The following is an 18,947-nucleotide window of genomic DNA, read 5'->3' as shown; positions in this document are numbered from 1 at the left end:
TTGTCCTCTCCTGGGTCGGGGGCTCGGTGACGACCCAGGCGTTGGTGGACTCTGGTGCTGGTGGTTTGTTCATTGATAGTGTGTTCGCTGCCGCCAATTCCATTCCTCTGCAGGCTCGAGGTTCCCCACTGGCTCTTGAGGCGATAGACGGCAGACCCCTTCTGCCGCCACACGTGACTCATGAGACCCTTCCAGTGGGGATAGCCATTGGTGCCGTTCACAGAGAGTCGGTCTGCCTCCAGGTTATTTCGTCTCCACACTACTCGGTGGTCTTGGGGTACCCCTGGCTCCAGAAGCATAATCCGAATTTCGATTGGAGATCGGTCGAGATCCTCTCGTGGTCACCGCAGTGTGGGGCTAGTTGCATCCATGGGTCTGTCAAGTTGCTGTGTACTTCCTCGGACTCTCTGTTGCCTCCTGAATACGAGGAGTACCGGGATGTATTCGATAAGGTGCGCGCGGTTGCCCTACCTCCGCACCGCCCATACGATTGTGCCATAGAGTTACAATCTGGTGCCGTTCCTCCTCGTGGCAAAGTCTATCCACTGTCGGTAGCGGAGAATGAGGCCATGGAGGAGTACGTGAGGGAGGCGCTTTCACGCGGACACATTCGCAAATCTTCGTCCCCGGCAGGGGCTGGATTTTTCTTTGTGAAAAAGAAGGGCGGTGAGTTGAGGCCTTGCATCGATTACAGGGGTCTCAATCGCATCACGATCAAGAACGCTTACCCGATACCCTTGATTTCCGAGCTGTTCGATCGCCTTAAAGGGGCCACGGTCTTTACCAAACTCGACCTGAGGGCGGCATATAACCTGGTAAGGATCAAGGCGGGCGATGAGTGGAAGACCGCGTTTAACACCAGGACCGGTCATTACGAATCCTTGGTTATGCCCTTTGGGTTGTGCAATGCGCCCGCAGTCTTTCAGGAATTCATCAACGATGTTTTCCGTGACCTGTTGCAGCAGTGTGTGGTGGTCTATTTGGATGACATCTTGGTATATTCTGAATCCATGGAGGCCCACATTCTGGATGTCAGACGAGTGTTGCAACGGTTACGAGAGAACAAGCTGTTCGGTAAGCTTGAGAAATGCGAATTTCACCGATCCCAGGTAACCTTCTTAGGTTACATCATTTCCGCTGAGGGGTTCTCCATGGATCCTGAGAAGGTTTCGGCTGTCTTACAGTGGCCCCAGCCCAGTGGTCTTCGTTCCCTGCAGCGCTTTTTGGGCTTCGCCAATTATTATCGGAAGTTCATCAGGGACTTTTCCATGCTGGCCAAGCCTCTCACGGATCTGACCAGGAAGGGCAGTAATTCCCAGGTCTGGCCGCTCGAGGCCATCCGAGCTTTTGAGGCCCTAAAGTCCGCCTTTGTGTCGGCTCCGATTCTGTCGCATCCCAACCCTGGGTTGCCCTTTGTCCTCGAGGTGGACGCGTCTGAGACGGGAGTAGGCGCCCTTCTGTCTCAGCGTAGAACACCAGAGGGTCCTCTGCTTCCTTGTGGGTTTTACTCCCGGAAACTGTCTTCCGCGGAGTGCAACTATCAGATTGGTGACAGGGAGTTATTGGCCATCGTGCAGGCCCTTAAAGAATGGAGGCACTTGCTCGAGGGTTCGGTGGTTCCGGTTCTCATCCTGACGGACCACAAGAATCTGACCTACCTTTCTGAGGCCAAGAGATTGACACCACGTCAGGCCAGATGGGCTCTGTTCTTGTCACGTTTTAATTACGTGGTCTCCTACCTACCCGGTTCCAAGAACATCAGGGCGGATGCCTTATCACGGCAGTACTCCGAGCTGTCCAGGGAGGAGTCGATTCCGACTTCGGTCATACCTCTGAATCAGATCCTGGCCGCCATTCGCACCAGCCTGACCTCTCCCCTGGGTGAGCAGATTTTGGCGGCTCAATCTGGTGCTCCCTCTGGGAGACCCAACGGCAGATGTTTTGTGCCTGAGGAGTTGCGCACTCGGTTGTTGCGAACCTACCATAACTCCAAGACCGCGGGGCATCCTGGAAAGAATCAGCTGTCCTGGGCTGTTTCACGTCTGTTCTGGTGGCCTTCCCTACGTTCCGACATCGCCGCATATGTAGCGGCATGCTCCGTTTGTGCCCAGAGTAAGTCCCCTCGGCACCTTCCGTTGGGCCTTCTGCAACCCATAGCCACCGGGGAGCGCCCATGGTCACACCTGGGGATGGATTTCATTGTGGACCTCCCTGCATCCCGAGGCCATACGGTCATTCTCATGATTGTGGATCGGTTTTCCAAAATGTGCCACTGTGTTCCTCTCAAGAAGTTACCCTCTGCACAAGAGTTGGCCACGATTTTTGCCAGGGAGGTCTTCCGGTTGCACGGTTTGCCTAAGGAGATTGTGTCGGATCGGGGGAGTCAGTTTGTGTCCAGGTTCTGGCGCGCCTTTTGCTCCCAGTTGGGGATTCATCTCTCCTTCTCCTCGGCCTACCACCCTCAGTCCAATGGGGCCGCAGAACGATCCAATCAGGCCTTGGAGCAATTCCTTCGTTGCTATGTCTCCGATCACCAAGACAATTGGGTTGACCTCCTGCCTTGGGCTGAGTTTGCCAGGAACACGGCGGTGAACTCTTCCTCTGGGACGTCTCCCTTCATGGCCAATTTTGGGTTCCAACCTGCCGTGTTACCGGAGGTATTCTCTCCCCAGGATATTCCGGCTGTGGAGGATCACCTTTCCGTCCTACGTGCTTCTTGGGTACAGATCCAGAAGTCCCTTGAGGTCTCTGCGCAGCGCCAGAGACTCCAGGCTGATCGCAGACGAGCGCCTGCTCCTTCCTACCAGGTCGGAGACCGTGTATGGTTGTCCACCCGCAACCTCAACCTTCGAGTGCCCACTCCCAAGCTGGCGCCTCGCTTTGTTGGTCCCTTCCGAGTGCTTCGCAGGGTAAACCCGGTAGCCTATGCCCTTGCGCTTCCTCCTGGCATGCGGATCTCCAACGTGTTTCATGTCTCCCTGTTGAAGCCACTGGTGTGTAATCGTTTCACTTCCTCGGTTCCTCGGCCTCGTCCGGTCCAAGTGGGCAATCGTGAGGAATATGAGGTGAGCAATATCCTGGACTCACGCCTGGTCCGCGGTCGGTTGCAGTTTTTGGTCCATTGGCGTGGTTATGGTCCAGAGGAGCGTTCCTGGGTTCCCTCCGCAGATGTCCATGCTCCTGCCTTGCTCCGAGCCTTCCACGCACGCTTCCCTCAGAAACCGTTTTGTGCTCCGCGGAGGAGGGGCCCTTGAGGGGGAGGTACTGTCATGGTCTTACCTGCTTGCTGCTCTCCTTCGTTTGACATGTGCTGGCGGCCATCTTGGTTTCTGGGTTTCTTGTAGCCTTCCACCCTGCGGCTCCTCCTTCCCCTGGGAGGAGCTGGATGCCTAGCTCATATATATATAGGAGGTCTGTGGCTTCAGTTCCTTGCTTGGTCCTCTTGTGTTCACATGCTTCTAAGACTGCTGCTGCTTCTGGTTCCTGATCCTGGCTTCGTCTGACTACCCTGCTGGTTCCTGATCCTGGCTTCGTCTGACTACCCTGCTGGTTCCTGATCCTGGCTTCGTCTGACTACCCTGCTGGTTCCTGATCCTGGCTTCGTCTGACTACCCTTCTGGTTCCTGACCTCTGGCTTCGCAAAGACTCTGCTCGGTTTCACCATCCGTTTGGACTTTTGCTTTACAGCTTTATTTTCAATAAAGCCTTCTTATTTTCACTTATCTCTTGTCGTACGTCTGGTTCATGGTTCCGTGACAATACCCCACATGTGACCCCCTTTTGGAAAGAAGACACCCCAAGGTATTCAATGAGGGGCATGGCGAGTTCATAGAAATTTTTTTTTTTTGGCACAAGTTAGCGGAAATTGATTTTATTTATTTTTTTCTCACAAAGTCTCCCTTTCCGCTAACTTGGGACAAAAATTTCAATCGTTCATGGACTCAATATGCCCCTCACGGAATACCTTGGGGTGTCTTCTTTCCGAAATGGGGTCACATGTGGGGTATTTATACTGCCCTGGCATTCTAGGGGCCCTAAAGCGTGAGAAGAAGTCTGGAATATAAATCTCTAAAAAATTTTACGCATTTGGATTCCGTGAGGGGTATGGTGAGTTCATGTGAGATTTTATTTTTTGACACAAGTTAGTGGAATATGAGACTTCGTAAGAAAAAAAAAATAATTTCCGCTAACTTGGGCCAAAAAAATGTCTGAATGGAGCCTTACAGGGGGGTGATCAATGACAGGGGGGTGATCAGGTAGTCTATATGGGGTGATCACCCCCCTGTCATTGATCACCCCCCTATAAGGCTCCATTCAGATGTCCGTATGTGTTTTGCGGATCCGATCCATGTCCGTATGATTTTTACGGATCCACGGATACATGGATCGGATCCGCAAAACACATACGGACATCTGAATGGAGCCTTATAGGGGGGTGATCAATGACAGGGGGGTGATCAATGACAGGGGGGGTGATCAATGACAGGGGGGGTGATCAGGGAGTCTATATGGGGTGATCACCCCCCCTGGAAGGCTCCAGGGAGACGCCTGTATGTGTTTTGCGGATCCGATCCATCTATCAGTGGATCCGTAAAAATCATGCGGACGTCTGAATGGAGCTTTACAGGGGGGTGATCAATGACAGGGGGGTAATCAATGACAGGGGGGGTGATCAGGGAGTCTATATGGGGTGATCACCACAGTCATTGATCACTCCCCTGTAAGGCTCCATTCAGACGTCCGTATGCGTTTTGCGGATCCGATCCATCTATCAGTAGATCCGTAAAAATCATGCGGACATCTGAATGGAGCTTTACAGGGGGGTGATCAATGACAGGGGGGTAATCAATGACAGGGGGGTGATCAGGGAGTCTATATGGGGTGATCACCACAGTCATTGATGACGCCCCTGTAAGGCTCCATTCAGACGTCCATATGCGTTTTGCAGATCCGATCCATCTATCAGTGGATCCGTAAAAATCATGCGGACGTCTGAATGGAGCTTTACAGGGGGGTAATCAATGACAGCGGGGTGATCAGGGAGTCTATATGGGGTGATCACCCCCCTGTCATTGATCACGCCCCTGTAAGGCTCCATTCAGACGTCCGTATGCGTTTTGCGGATCCGATCCATCTATCAGTGGATCCGTAAAAATCATGCGGACGTCTGAATAGAGCTTTACAGGGGGGTAATCAATGACAGGGGGGTAATCAATGACAGGGGGGTGATCAGGGAGTCTATATGGGGTGATCAGGGGTGATCAAGGGTGAATAAGGGGTTAATAAGTGACAAGGGGGGGGGGGGGGTGTAGTGTAGTGGTGCTTGGTGCAACATATTACTGAGCTACCTGTGTCCTCTGGTGGTCGATCCAAACAAAGGGGACCACCAGAGGACCAGGTAGCAGGTATATTAGACGCTGTTATCAAAACAGCGTCTGATATACCTTTCAGGAGTTAAAAAAAAAACACATCTCCAGCCTGCCAGCGAACGATCGCCGCTGGCAGGCTGGAGATCCACTCTCTTACCTTCCGTTCCTGTGAGCGCGCGCGCCTGTGTGCGCGCGTTCACAGGAAATCTCGGCTCACGCGAGATGACGCCAATCGGCGTTAGCGTAGCCTGGGGGAGCCGCCGCGATGACGCCTTTCGGCGTTACAGTTGCGGAAAGTGGTTAACAGTCCTATGTGTTTGAATTGTATAAATATAAACTTTATTTTTTTCCAGAAAATAATATTTCTTTGTGTGGCCATACATATTTCTTTATTTTTCTACCCAACAGAGCTGTGTGGGGGCTTGTTTTTGTGTGACTATCTGTTGTTTTTATTGATATCAATTGATTCACTTTTTTGGGAGACTAGTAGATAACAAAATAAACATGACAATTCTAGCATAATTTAATAGATCAGGTTTTTAAAGTGACCCAGAACTCAGATGCTTCATATACATTATAAATTGCCATGCGATTTACCTTGTCACATTGACGGCGACCTCCTCCTGAGTTGCCTTGTTAGGACATTTGTTTGAGTAATAGCGGCTGTGAAATGGAAGGTGCATGGTGCCGACTGGCGGACACAGGGAGCTCCCTCCTGCTGAATAACTGCTCAGATGCTGTGCTCGATACTGACAGCGGCATCTGAGGGGTTAAAGGGATTCTGTCACCAGGTTTCACCCCCTCCAGATAAAAATATGGTTATGTTCATGGAGCTTTCACGATTGCTAATGTGGTCTTATAAATGTAATCTGTAGGCTCATTTTGCTTAAAAAAACGCTATTACTAACCTGTCAATCAACAACATAAGGTGCCCAAGGGGATGTAAATGGATCCAAGCTGCCGCCCGCACCCGTCGCCGTTCGTGCCCAGCTCCGCCTTTCCCGACTTCAGCGCCGCCTCATAATCCTCTGTGCCGCCTCTCGCTCTCCCTCCCTCCCCCATCCTTCTGCTCTAACATCTTGCGCGTGCGCACAGGGCTCTGCCTGATGCGCCCGTGCAGACTTCTCCGTTCGGCCTCATAGAGCGAAGTGCGCATGCGCCAGCACTTCGCTCAACCTCTCGATGACCTGCACACTGGCAGAGCCCTGTGCGCACATGCAAGATGTTAGAGCAGAAGGAGGTGGGAGGGAGGGAGAGCCGGAGGCGTCACACAGGATTATGAGGCGGCGCTGAGGTCGGGAAAGGCGGAGCTGGGCACGAACGGCGGCGGGTGCGGGCGGCAGCTTGGAACCATTTACATCCATTTGGGCACCTTATGTTGTTGATTGACAGGTTAGTAATAGCGTTTTTTGAGCAAAATGAGCCTACAGATTACATTTATAAAACCACATTAGCAATCGTGAAAGCTCCATGAACATAACCATATTTTTATCTGGAGGGGGTGAAACCTGGTGACAGAATCCCTTTAAACTGTCAGGATCTGAGTTCTCGGCAGTGAGAGCCAGGTGCTAGCTTTAAAATACAGCAGGCACTGCAAGCAATGACGCAGGCCTGGCTCTTGAGCCTGTGCCATCACCATGACACGCTGTTATGGCACACAGCATTAACTGCCAAGGCTCTGTGATATAATAGTACATCAGAGCGGGGAGGGGTTAAGGGTATAAGTTCTTCTTGAGCTTTTAATTAGCATTAATGTTGTTTGAACGTGTTCTGCAAAGTAGCTGCAAACTGGAGTAAACTCCTTTGAGTATAATTGTTGGTTATGGGCTCTGTATACAATGCAGATATACCAAACCACATAAAAGAACTAAAACTGTCAAAACAATAATAAATATATAATAAAAATACATACTTTCACTTTTGAATTCTCCACTAGGTGCTGGGCCATTGACTTTATCAAGACTTCAAAGAAAAACCAAGAATACTGCAAATCAATAATAGACAAATAAGTGTTACAAAGTAAAGTACACAACTGTGAAAAAAAATAAAAATACAAAAGAAAGGTAGATGTACTTTCTGAAAAAAAGTTTCTCAGGTTATAAAAATATGCAACTCCCCTACAGGAAAATATTATATTTATGAACCCAACTCTGTTCATACCTTGAGAAGCTTGTTACACGTTAAAAAATCAGCAGAAGGTTTGAGAATTGCGGTCATGGATTTGGCCAGCTCTTCGTGCACAGTCTTGTATTCTGAGGTGACATATGGTTCTGCCTTGTAGACATACTGATACACAGAGATTGACTTATATTAGAAACAGTTTACATATCAAGCTATCATTTTCAATGTAAGGTAGAAGTCATGTTTTAGCAAAAGCAGATGGTGACCCGTCACTTGTCTCTGGATATCGACAAAGGCCTGGGCAAACGACTGATTTCAACTATTGAGTGACAGCCGCCAGTCTACAAATCTACATTATATGCACTAAAACTATCGAAAGCATTATATTGCCACTTACAACTGTACGTATGCTTTACTACGCATAGTCAAGATTTCAGACATGAGAAATAAAGAGTCCATATGGGCATCTACTATCATTTCACAATGAAAAAAGTAATTTGGTTCGAAGGATGTTCCAATGATAGGACTATGTATACAGATTGGGGAATGATATACAAAGTGGTGGCCTAGAAGACCTTAGAAAAAGCCCTAACGGTTCACTACTGTCTGAGAAACAGTAATAAAAGTACATAATTGTACACGTATAGCAGCATAACCAACATAATTTATTTAGCTAGAATTTTTATTGCGTTTTATGTTTTTTTTTTTTCACATTTACAGTAAAAGCAAAGGAACTTGATGCACCACCAAAGTTTGACTTACCTTAACATATGACCTCAAGTAGCTCTCCAGCCCCTCTTCATGGCACTGAGCGACAACATGGATGATAACCCTAAAAAAATTGTTAACATATAAAATCATAAGTGGCTAACTTAAAGGGAATCTGTCACCAACTGTAACCCCATCAAACTTCTAGAAGTAATAAATATATACTGCTGGCATAGTGTATATCACAGCTGATGGGCAGACCTCAGTACTGCCTATCTGCACAACAGGACTGCTGAGCTTGTACACAGCATTTGGAGGACTCATCGGATGTTTACAGGATCAGAGCAAGGATTAGAATGTGAATTTTACTAAAGTGATTACATCTTTAGACCAGGGCTCTCCCAGCTAGCCAATAGTCATACTAGCTGGGGGTGTGAGAGTTCCTATGAGTAGGTTTGTGTTTGGCCTTTTTTAGGGACAATTAGAAAAGTCCTAAAAATTGTCTCAACTGCACTCCACTCCTGACCTGGCAGTGGCAGCCTAAAATCAGAATGTGATAGTTTGCCTATCCTAAATTGCCACTTTCATAGATTTGGTGCACAGACCATTACCTTTACACAAACTTCAAATGTCCCCTGTTGATGAATCAAGGCCTATGAATCTGTATATCACAAGTCACAGACAGATTCATGTGACAATTCACCCAAGGGTATATAAGTGACCCAGAACCCAGATGCTTTATATACATTATAAATTTCCATGCAATTTACCTTGTCACATTGACGGCGACCTCCTCCTGAGTTGCCCTTGTTAGGACTCTGAACATTTGGTTGAGTATAGTGGGCAGGAAGGCGATCATGACATGTCCTTCCATTGCATGGAGACTCTAAGGAGAGAGAAACATGTAATTAACAAAACTTCTGAAGTCAGAACTTCTCTTCCAGTAACACTATTAGTAAATGTTAGCTAAACCTGACAAATGTAGAGCCAAAAGTCACATACATCATACTTTTGTTTAATGATACATAGGTGGCCCACACTGAAGAATAGAGCATACACATTATAGCATCTCACTAATGTCACCTAATCACACTAGGGAGCAGTCCCCATACAATAAAACAAAGCAGCAGTGAAATGCCCAGCAAATTTGCTAGCAGAATACAGGTTGCTGTTCACATCTCCCCTGATGGACAGCTAGGGTTCCCAATATACATTGTCAGCTGCCAGTTCAGCTGACCTGTACCTAATAAGTAGGGCCATACTAAGAAGTGCACAACTGTCCAATCTGTATATAGCTTGATATGGCCCCTATGGAGGTTCACCCTACGTATGATGAGATGTACTACTGCATTATTGAGTGAACTCACTGAAGTAAACCTACAAGGCAGTAGGATTTTTTACCACTTTCTCTCTTGCTCGGTCTTGTTCTACTAATTTATCAAGTATGTGCAAACATTGTCTTACTGGATAACGAACATTGTAAGAGTGATATATAATTACATTGGTATTATGTCATTCATCAGATTTACCTTTAAATATTTAACAAGCTCACTTCCTAATGCCTGTGCTCCAGAGTCTGTTTTCTGGCAATACTGAAAGAAGTTGTGCAAATGCTGGTCCTAAAAGCAAAGAAACAAAACAAATGGCATAATCTCAAAATTTGCTTCAAAGTAAGCTTACGGCCATGGAAGCTAGGCACCCCAAAACATAACCATACCTTGTGAAGCCAGCTGCACTGAGCGGAGTGGCCTTGTGTGCTAAAAACCTTTCATTTCGTTATAAAGGTTTGTCCGCTTTTTACCATTGATGACCTATCCTCAGGATAGGTCATCGATAACAGATCGGTGGGGGGGGGGGCGACACCCGGCACCCCCGCTGATCAGCTGTTTGAGGAGAACACAGCTCTTGTACAAGCCCCGTCTTCCCTGGTCGTCACAGCAATTGCAGTGGTGAGCAGGTGTAATGACAAGTATGGCCTACCCATTCACTTCTATGGGACAGCTCTGTAGTATTCGCTTGAACAGATGGAGCCGTCCCATAAAAGTGAATGTATCTTATTTGAAATAAAAAGACAGCTTTGCAGCCGATAATAAAGAACAAGTAGTCTTTCTTGGTCCAGAACATGCACTTTGGAAAACTACTATTCCCTTAAGCTGTTCTGTCACAAAGGGATAATTGTCTAGCTGTGTAAATCGTACTTTATCTTTGTGCCAGACATGTAATAACCCCATCTCTAAATTACTAAAAGGTCATAAACACTTAAGTCACATTCTTATCATTAAGTGTTTAGGAGGGCAGAGATCAGAGATAAGGAGCCCTTAGTTGAGCTGCCTGACTAAAAAAAGTAACAATACTGAGCCTGCTACTAGAGAATCTCAAGGTTGTACAGAGAAAGGGGCTCAGAACTTTTAATAAAGACCAAATGAAAAAATTCTTTTTAGCTCAAAATTAGTACAATGCAATAATAAATAAAATGCCCCCAAAGGTGTCCATAGAATTCAATACTGATGGCCTATAATATCCTCAGGATAGGTCATCAGTCTCTGATTGGTGTGGGTCAGACACCCCTGGTGATCCGCTGTTCTGCAGTAGCTCCAGCACCAGCAGTTGGTGTCTGAACTACACAGGTCTGTGCATTTGATTACCAGATGGAGCTGGTTACTGCAGCGCTGCTCCCATTAAAATGAATAGTACCATCATGGCAGTAGCCACTCCTGTCCATCACAAAAATGGATGGAGATGTATAGTTGTGATACCAACTTCCAGCGCTGGAGCTACTACAGAAAAGCTGATTGACGGTGGTGTCAGAACATTGCTGAGCAGATATCGATTGCCCATCCTGAGGAGCTGATCTATTTTGGTTTGAAGATTTGTACTCAATATCTTAAACCTTTCCAGAGAGATGCATCTACTATAATATGGAATGCATGTTTTACTATTGGAAAGGACCTAAATGCTAAATGCAACATCTAGACAATAATTACTGCTTGCAGAAATCTGCTTACTTCTTAAAATTCACACAAAAATATTTTGATAACTACCTGTGCATATACAGTGGACACCAGATGAGTAGCAACCTTTAATAATGGTTTGCCTCCATCCACCCATTTAATTTCTGGGCCAAAATGCTGCATAGGAAACAAAAAGTATACATACAATATATTAATATTGAAATGTTTATGACAGACTTCACCACACTTTTCACTGTACATTTTATACCTTGCCCATCCCGGGTTCCTGATAGCACAGGTATCCTGCAGGTAGGTTGGCAGACACTGGAATGTTCTGCTCATTGGTGACCACTCGACCATCCTTCAGCAGGGGAAGCCAGGCAAAACCAACTGTATGCAGAACAAGCAAAGTCACATACCTTGCATGCAAATACCATTCCCCACATCCCAAATCACTAAATGTCAAAGGAAAAGACAATTATGCCATAATGCCACAATAAACAAGAACATAAAACTAAAGCAATATGCTTACAGTATGCATTAAAAAGCATATATCTGTATAGATCGTAAAAAAAAATATTTCTAGGAATCTCTGCTCCATTTTGCAAACTGCAAAAAGACATCACATTCCCCATCGCACAGTGTTATTTCAGACAATGACCTATATTTGCAAATGAATTGATATACGTTTCTCTCTCTCTCTCTCTTACTAGTCCTCTGAGATATGACCTATATTCTTCAATAAATTACTGGCTCATCATACTGTAATAAAAATGGATCATCTCCCTGCACACACCATAAAGCCTAGCTAATAAATATATTAAATAATGAAGTGGCATTAACATACATCCACTTTAGGGCCACAAAAAGTAGCATATACACATGCAAAAGCGTCCTTCAGAAGCTTGCTCTGGACTGGGTCAGACGAGTGTAATTTGAAAAAAAAAAAAAAGGAAATATACATTTAAAAAAAACATCATAGGAGACTATGTAGTAAAGTCGGTGTAACTGCACTCCATCACCGTGAACACAAGGTGCTACCGGAAGATTCTTCAATCCCCTGTCTACAATATGTAGAAATCCAGGGCACAATCCTCTTGCGCTTTTGTACTTTTTTGAATATATTTCAATGTGTGCAAAACAAAGTAGATTCTCCTACTATAGCCAGCCATTTGGTGCAGCAAATCCAGATATACAAACTTTTGGCAAGTTGTATCTGCAAATTAAGTGAATGTGGGACAGTGGTCAAAGCGGACAGCGCTGCTGTAGGTTGTGGCAGGGCTCAATAGGAACAGTGAATCTCCCATAGGCTACAATGTTCAATCAGTGCAGTTTATGGGAGAAGCGATAGAGGAACTTAAAATAAGAGGGGGAAAAACGTTTTTAAAAATTACATTTTTATAGAACAATTCAAATTACCCCCCTTTCCTCATATTAAAAATAAACATTAAAATAAATAAAGATGACAGATTTATCCACTGCAACAATTGAAATGGGAGATTTACAATTTTTTTGTCACTTCACCTCCAAAAAAACATTCAATGAAAAGAGATCAAATAGTCATACATACTCCAAATGGTATCAAAAACTAAAAACCACCCGGCAAAAAATAAGCCCTCAAACAGCTCTATAGATATAAATGTAAAAAAGTTATGGGGGTCAGAATATAGTGATCAAAAGAAAAAAGTAAAAAAAAAATTTAAGAATTAAAACACGAGAAAAACTACAGACCCGGAGAAAGAGGGCAGTTTTACAGCACAGAGAATGCTGTAAAAACTAAAATAATTTTTCCAACTCCACCCCATTTAGATTTTTTTTTTTTAGCAGCTTCCCACCACATCATATGCAAATATACATATTTGTTTGCAGAACAAGTCCCCATAAGGCTATGTGCACAGAAAGAAAAAAAAAGTTATGGCTCCTGGAAGCTGTGCTATCTCTTATTTGTGAAAAATAACTTGAAATAAAGGGGGTAACCTTAAAACTTTAATTTTAATAGTCAATCCTAATTTAGTACGCCCATTGCATATAAACAAGTTAAAACATCCATGCATCAGTGACCACGCATAAACCGAATGGTGAAAGTATAAGCGAGTGTGCAGTTATACAAGAAACAGGAATATAAATTAAGAGGGAGAAAGATACTGGGTCTCTTCCCCTATAATTCCCTGTATCTAACTCTCATTTCAACCCTCTCTGCATGTCCCTGGGTGTCCTTTTATTGCGGCGATGACTGCCCAGCTTCGTCAGGTAAAACACACAGCAAGGGTACATACATATGATTCCAAATCAGATATAGCGCAGTTAGGGTATTTAAGCAGCAGATTAACAAACAGTAAACTGCTGGGAGAGGTGTAGTGAAACTCCCCAAGACCTGAGGGTCCGAATGTTATAATTACATTTGCCTGTAACGGGGCATTGGTAAGCCCAAAGTAAACATACATATATTGCATCTTTGATGGAAGGGTTTAAATTTGACCCTTAATATGTCATTATAACTAACAACTTTTCCAAATAGGGGTTTCAACTTAGGCCGAAATGATGTTGTTTCTTAAATATAGCAGCCAAATAATAACTGCTCATTAAGGCCCCTGGGTTAGACAGTTTTTAATTCAAATATCCACCATGCCTCTGCAATATCTTTCTGTCCCAGTCCCCTCCTCTCTTAAGAGGGGAGACCTGTTCAATGGCCATGAATGTAATTCCTGAATATACATCTTGCCAGTGACATTACTCACAAATTCACGGCCCTTGGTGACAAAAGGACATGCAACACAACCACTACAATGATAACATCCCACCACCGGTTGAAGCCACATCCTATTCTATCTGTGGTTTCACAAAAATGACTATGGACCAGAGATACCGCAAGCTACGGCCTCTCCAGTAGGTCATCTGCGGGGTTTTCAGCAATAGCTTGTTTAATGTCTGGATCAAGTTGTAGGGTTCCCCAAAATTTTGATATCACCATCCTCACCTCCTTTGCAGCACCATCAAATGTAGCTATCAGCCGTATGGGATTGGTTGCATTTTGTTCTTTTTTTTTTTTTTTTTTGAACGGGCTCTCTGGTATGCTTTCTTTAAGGTGGATTTGGGATATCCTTTTTCCCAAAACCTTTCCCGCAAGTCACCTGCTTGTTGTTTATAATCACTCAGAGTAGAGCAATTGCTCCTCATCCGTAGGTATTGCCCAGAGGATGATGGCTATCCCAACTCAAAGAGTTGGTAGCCGTTGGTTTCCTAAAGGTTTTTGTTTTTAGCTCACCCTGATCACCCCTAGTAATTGCAATATCCAGAAATGGGAGTGTGTCCTTCTTGGATCTCAAATGTACATTTTAATCCAATATTATTGATGTTTAGGGTATTTACAAAATGCACCAGTTCCTCAGCCTGCCCCTTCCATATCAGTAAAATGTGGTCAATAAGTCTGGCCCATATTTTTATCTCTTATTTGTACAAACCTTGGCTTTCTATGACATCTTTCTTCTTGGTGCCTCCTTTGCTTGATGTATCGCAGCTGACATGGAAGAAAGTGAACAACAAATGGTGTTTCTCATGAAGCTGTGTGGGCAGCTCTATTTTAATCTGCAAGAATGGAAAAAACAAGTCTTAAGTGACACTTATCACATTAATTCCTCCTCACATTCAGCCAGGTTTAACAAAGGGAACCTTTTATAACCTGAATAAACAAGACGCCGGAATAAGCACTTGTCTCTTGCTATTCTTAGTTACTTAAGTACAGAAGCAGCACCATCATGCATCAGAGAAAGTTTTCTGGAATGTTTCTAAAGTATATGAAAAGATCACATCTTAAATGTGCACCCCTGAGACATCTTCAGGCACACAAAGTTGAGGAACGCTAGGTGTTTAGATTAGATTTCAGTTTGACCCTTTTTTTTTTTTTTTTAAATATTCGCACCTTAGGTTACAGAGAATGATAGCAGAAATGTGGTAAACACCATCTAAAATTCTGTTTGCCAATATCTAGTAAATGTCATCATTAACAAACCTTACCTCATCATAGAACTCTGGATTTTGCTGATGGTGCAAAACAGCAGCAAGTGCATTCTTCACAAACACAGGACCACCTGGTCTCCCATATATGCACTGAAACAAGCACAAGAATAATAAACACGGCTTTAATACACAGTAATTGCTGATTAGTACAGGAAGAATAATGCATTTACAAAGCTACTCAGCTTTTTATGTACACATATAAAGTAAAAATTGTTAGCTTTGAGTCAAACAAAAAGTTGTAAAATAACAAACCCGTAACGGCTGTGCCTCTTCGTCATCAGACTCTCTGAATTCAATTGATACAGCTATATTCCTTGCCTAAAAGAAAAAAGGGTCTGTCTCAAAATTAAAGTTTAAACATTTTTTTTTTTTTTTAAACTTTTACAATATACTTTATGTACTTTTATTAAAAAAGAGCATCTAAAGGGTCCCCGTCTGAGTGTCGCCATGAGAATCACTTTCCGTCATCTACTGAAGGTGGAGAATGGTTAACTGTAAGATGCAGAGACAGGCTTAGAAGCATGCCTCTGTATCTTACACTCACCCAGCCAAGCCAGTACTCTCTGCTCTGCACTGATAAGGGGCAATCACCCCGAAACAGCTGTCTGCAGATGAGGTGCTGGCTTATTTAATATCCAAGTCATGTATCAAGGCTTAGCTAAAGAGCTGAACATTGACTTATAGCAGGCATCCTCAAACTGCGGCCCTCCAGCTGTTGTAAAACTACAACTCCCACAATGCCCTGTTGTAGGCCGATACCTGTAGGCTGTTCGGGCATGCTGGGAGTTGTAGTTTTGCAACAGCTGGAGTGCCGCAGTTTGAGGATGCCTGACTTCTAGGATAGCTGCCTTACATCTGGTGGCATTAGAGGCAGAGCTTGTTAAGAGCTCATTTGCATCCCTTTCCTCTCTGTATCTTACAGTTAGCCTTCTACTTGCTGAAGACGGATTCTCCTTAGCTATTCTCAGTGTTGCAAAAGGGACCCTTTAGAAGCCAAGTTTTTTTTAAATGAAAGTTCCCTTACACAGTATATTGCGAGTTATTAATTGACAATAATACTTTAAATTAAGGAATGAAAAGTTTGGTAGAAGAAAAAAATGCACAAAGAACCAAGATAAAATAGAATAAAAAAGCGATTAGGAATATAAGTATTTCCCTGCTCATGGCTATGCTCTATTAAGTAAATCACAAAAAATGAGAATGAACCAACAATGCCTTAAAAATCAACCAGCAGCAATAAGCAGAAGTGCTCCCTTCCATACTGCCTAAGGCCTCATGCACACGACCGTTGTTTTATTCTGTGTCTGTTGTGCCGTTTTTCGTGATTTTCTGCGGACCCATTGACTTCCGTGTCCCGTTTGCCATCCGTGTCCGTGATCCGTGGTTTCAGTCCGTCCAAAAAATATAACCTGTCCTATTATTTTCGCGGAAAATGGTTCGCGGACCCATTCAAGTCAATGGGACCGCAAAAAAACGCGGAGGCACACAAGATTGTCATCCGCGTCCGTTTTTTTCCTATCATTTGCATGGCAAACCTGTCTTAGACTTTTTTTTACTTTCCTTTATGTCTGGTGGTCCTCCAAAAATAAAGGAAGACACACGGAAACAAAAACAGAAACGGATCACGGAACAACGGAACCCCATTTTGCGGAACGGAACACAACAACGGTCGTGTGCATGAGGCCTAATCCTGCAGTCTTGCATAACTTTGTCTGAAGTTTAAGCTATAAATTCATGACTGCAGGAGTCAACACAGAGGGTTTGGCTGTAGTCTGCCTGCCTGGGAGCTGTGGACACAGATCAGCAGGATCCATTGTCTTATAGTTGCACTGGAGCTAGGTTGTCCTTCTGCAGTGTGCCTACAATCTGCTACATGTGAACAGGATGTTTAACACTTCATTCATTTTCTCTGCATTGAACGTTTGCATATTCCACAATCGCAAATCTACAACAAATAAACCATGCATGAACATACCCTAAAAATAGGGTCACCACAGTTATATTACCAAACACAAACCACAATTACCTTTGCAAATGCCTTTTGACCATCATATTTCAAATGCTTTGGATAAACATACAGATGGTTATTGTAGATGGTGAAGGCTTGCGTGTGTTTGGGAATGCAAGGAACAAACTCCTCTACTTCAAATGTTACCACAGTATCGGCATTGTTCTCAAACTGCTTCATGGGAATGTAAGACGAGTTCACATAATCTGCAATATAATACATATAATAATAATAATAATAATACACAAAGTAATGGCCACACATATAATGAATATACTTTTAGTCGTGTCTAAGGAGCTTACTTGGAAAATCTGGAGACACGTTGTCAATGTGGATGTCTAAATTTCCTAAAATCACAGGAAGCTTGCCCAACTTCTCGGGTCTAAAAGAGACAATTATATTATATTTATGCCAAATCAAATTAACACTATTGGACGGATTTACTAATCCTATAGATGGTGTAAACTTAGACAGATTGTCTGGACCTGCACCAGATTTAGGGTCCATTCACACGTCCGTAAGTGTTTTGCGGATCCGCAAAGCACGGACACTGGCAATGTGCATTCCGCAATTTGTGGACTGCATATCGCAGGCACTATAATAGAAAATGCCTAATCTTGTCCGCAATTGCGGACAAGAATAGGACATGTTCTATTTTTTGGCGGAAACAGAAGCACGGATGCAGAAGTGCGGATCCGCAAATGACTATGCGGACAGCACATTCCGGCCCCATTGAAAATTAATGGGTCTGCACCCGTTCCGCAAAATTGCGGAACGGATGCGGACCCATTTTGCGGACGCGTGAATGGACCCTTATAAGAGTGGCCCAGGCTGGATGATAAATGTGCCAAACCTTCTAGCAGCTACTGGTTGGCGTAGTTTGTGACAGAATTAGGCTGAGCTCACATCACCGTTTAGCCTTCTGTTCTTCTAATCCATCAGAACAGAAAGAAAAATAAAAAAACTGATTTGTTATTTTGAGCATCAGTTATGCTCAGTGTTGTACTAAAAATAACTGATCAGTCTTTTTTGAGCATCAGTTATGATTAGTTTGCATCAGTTTGTGTCACTTCCATCAGAGAGCCCTCTAGGACTTTTTCTCCTGTCAAAAATAACTGATCTCTGATGGATTTGACACAAACTGATGCTCAAAACACTGGATCACGGATCAGAAGAATGGAAAGCTAAACGATGATGTGAACTCGCCCTTAGAAGTCAGAATTGGTCCATAGTCAAAGGCACACCCCTTTTCTATGAAGCCACACCCCCTTGAGTGGCAAATTGCACAAAAGCCATAAGGTTATGCAGGTGTAGATAAAATCTGCAAATTACAAAATTTTCAAACATCTAGCTCCAATCTGTGGCATGTGGGAGGAGGATAAATGCCAGACTGAAAGCAAAGCTTTTTAGCCAAATGAAACCTCAAAGATCGAATCAAGTCATGAGACGTCTCCTGTTCGTCAACATGCCATTTATTACCACTTTTCCCAAACTGACAGGGACAAAGGGGCACATTTATTAAGACTAAAAGTCTAAGGCATATTGGTACACCTGAGACTTTTTCCAGGGTGTGGGTGCCCACAGAGAGGGCTCTGAGTGCCGCCTCTGGCACCCATGCCATAGGTTCCCCACCAATGGTCTAGCCTATTCAGTGGAGTCACATGTCTCAAATGCAATGATAGCCACAGATTGGTCTGGAGAGCACGTGGGCAACTTCATGAAGAGGAAGGGAACATCACGTCGATCCTACTCCCAGGATTATGGTTTGGGGTG

General features: G+C 44.2%; 1 protein-coding gene across 4 annotated transcripts in view; it reads right to left on the bottom strand.

Moving 5' to 3' along the window:
- The window catches only part of DOCK9 (dedicator of cytokinesis 9), a 289,698-nt gene that overhangs the window by 82,137 nt on the left and 188,614 nt on the right, over nt 1-18,947 (bottom strand). For all 4 annotated transcript variants that reach the window (XM_040425282.1, XM_040425284.1, XM_040425283.1 and 1 more), the window contains exons 16-27: nt 17,477-17,556; nt 17,193-17,380; nt 15,419-15,484; nt 15,164-15,256; nt 14,611-14,734; nt 11,418-11,539; nt 11,240-11,326; nt 9,728-9,817; nt 8,969-9,084; nt 8,253-8,322; nt 7,530-7,655; nt 7,282-7,353 (exon numbers count right to left, since the gene is read on the bottom strand). In XM_040425282.1, the coding sequence (XP_040281216.1) occupies nt 7,282-7,353; nt 7,530-7,655; nt 8,253-8,322; nt 8,969-9,084; nt 9,728-9,817; nt 11,240-11,326; nt 11,418-11,539; nt 14,611-14,734; nt 15,164-15,256; nt 15,419-15,484; nt 17,193-17,380; nt 17,477-17,556 (1,234 nt within the window). The remainder of the gene's footprint in view (nt 1-7,281; nt 7,354-7,529; nt 7,656-8,252; nt 8,323-8,968; nt 9,085-9,727; nt 9,818-11,239; nt 11,327-11,417; nt 11,540-14,610; nt 14,735-15,163; nt 15,257-15,418; nt 15,485-17,192; nt 17,381-17,476; nt 17,557-18,947) is intronic.

The sequence above is a fragment of the Bufo bufo genome, chromosome 3 (genome assembly GCF_905171765.1).
Source record: "Bufo bufo chromosome 3, aBufBuf1.1, whole genome shotgun sequence".
NCBI lineage: Eukaryota > Metazoa > Chordata > Amphibia > Anura > Bufonidae > Bufo > Bufo bufo.
This window is presented reverse-complemented; position numbering and strand designations above follow the sequence as displayed.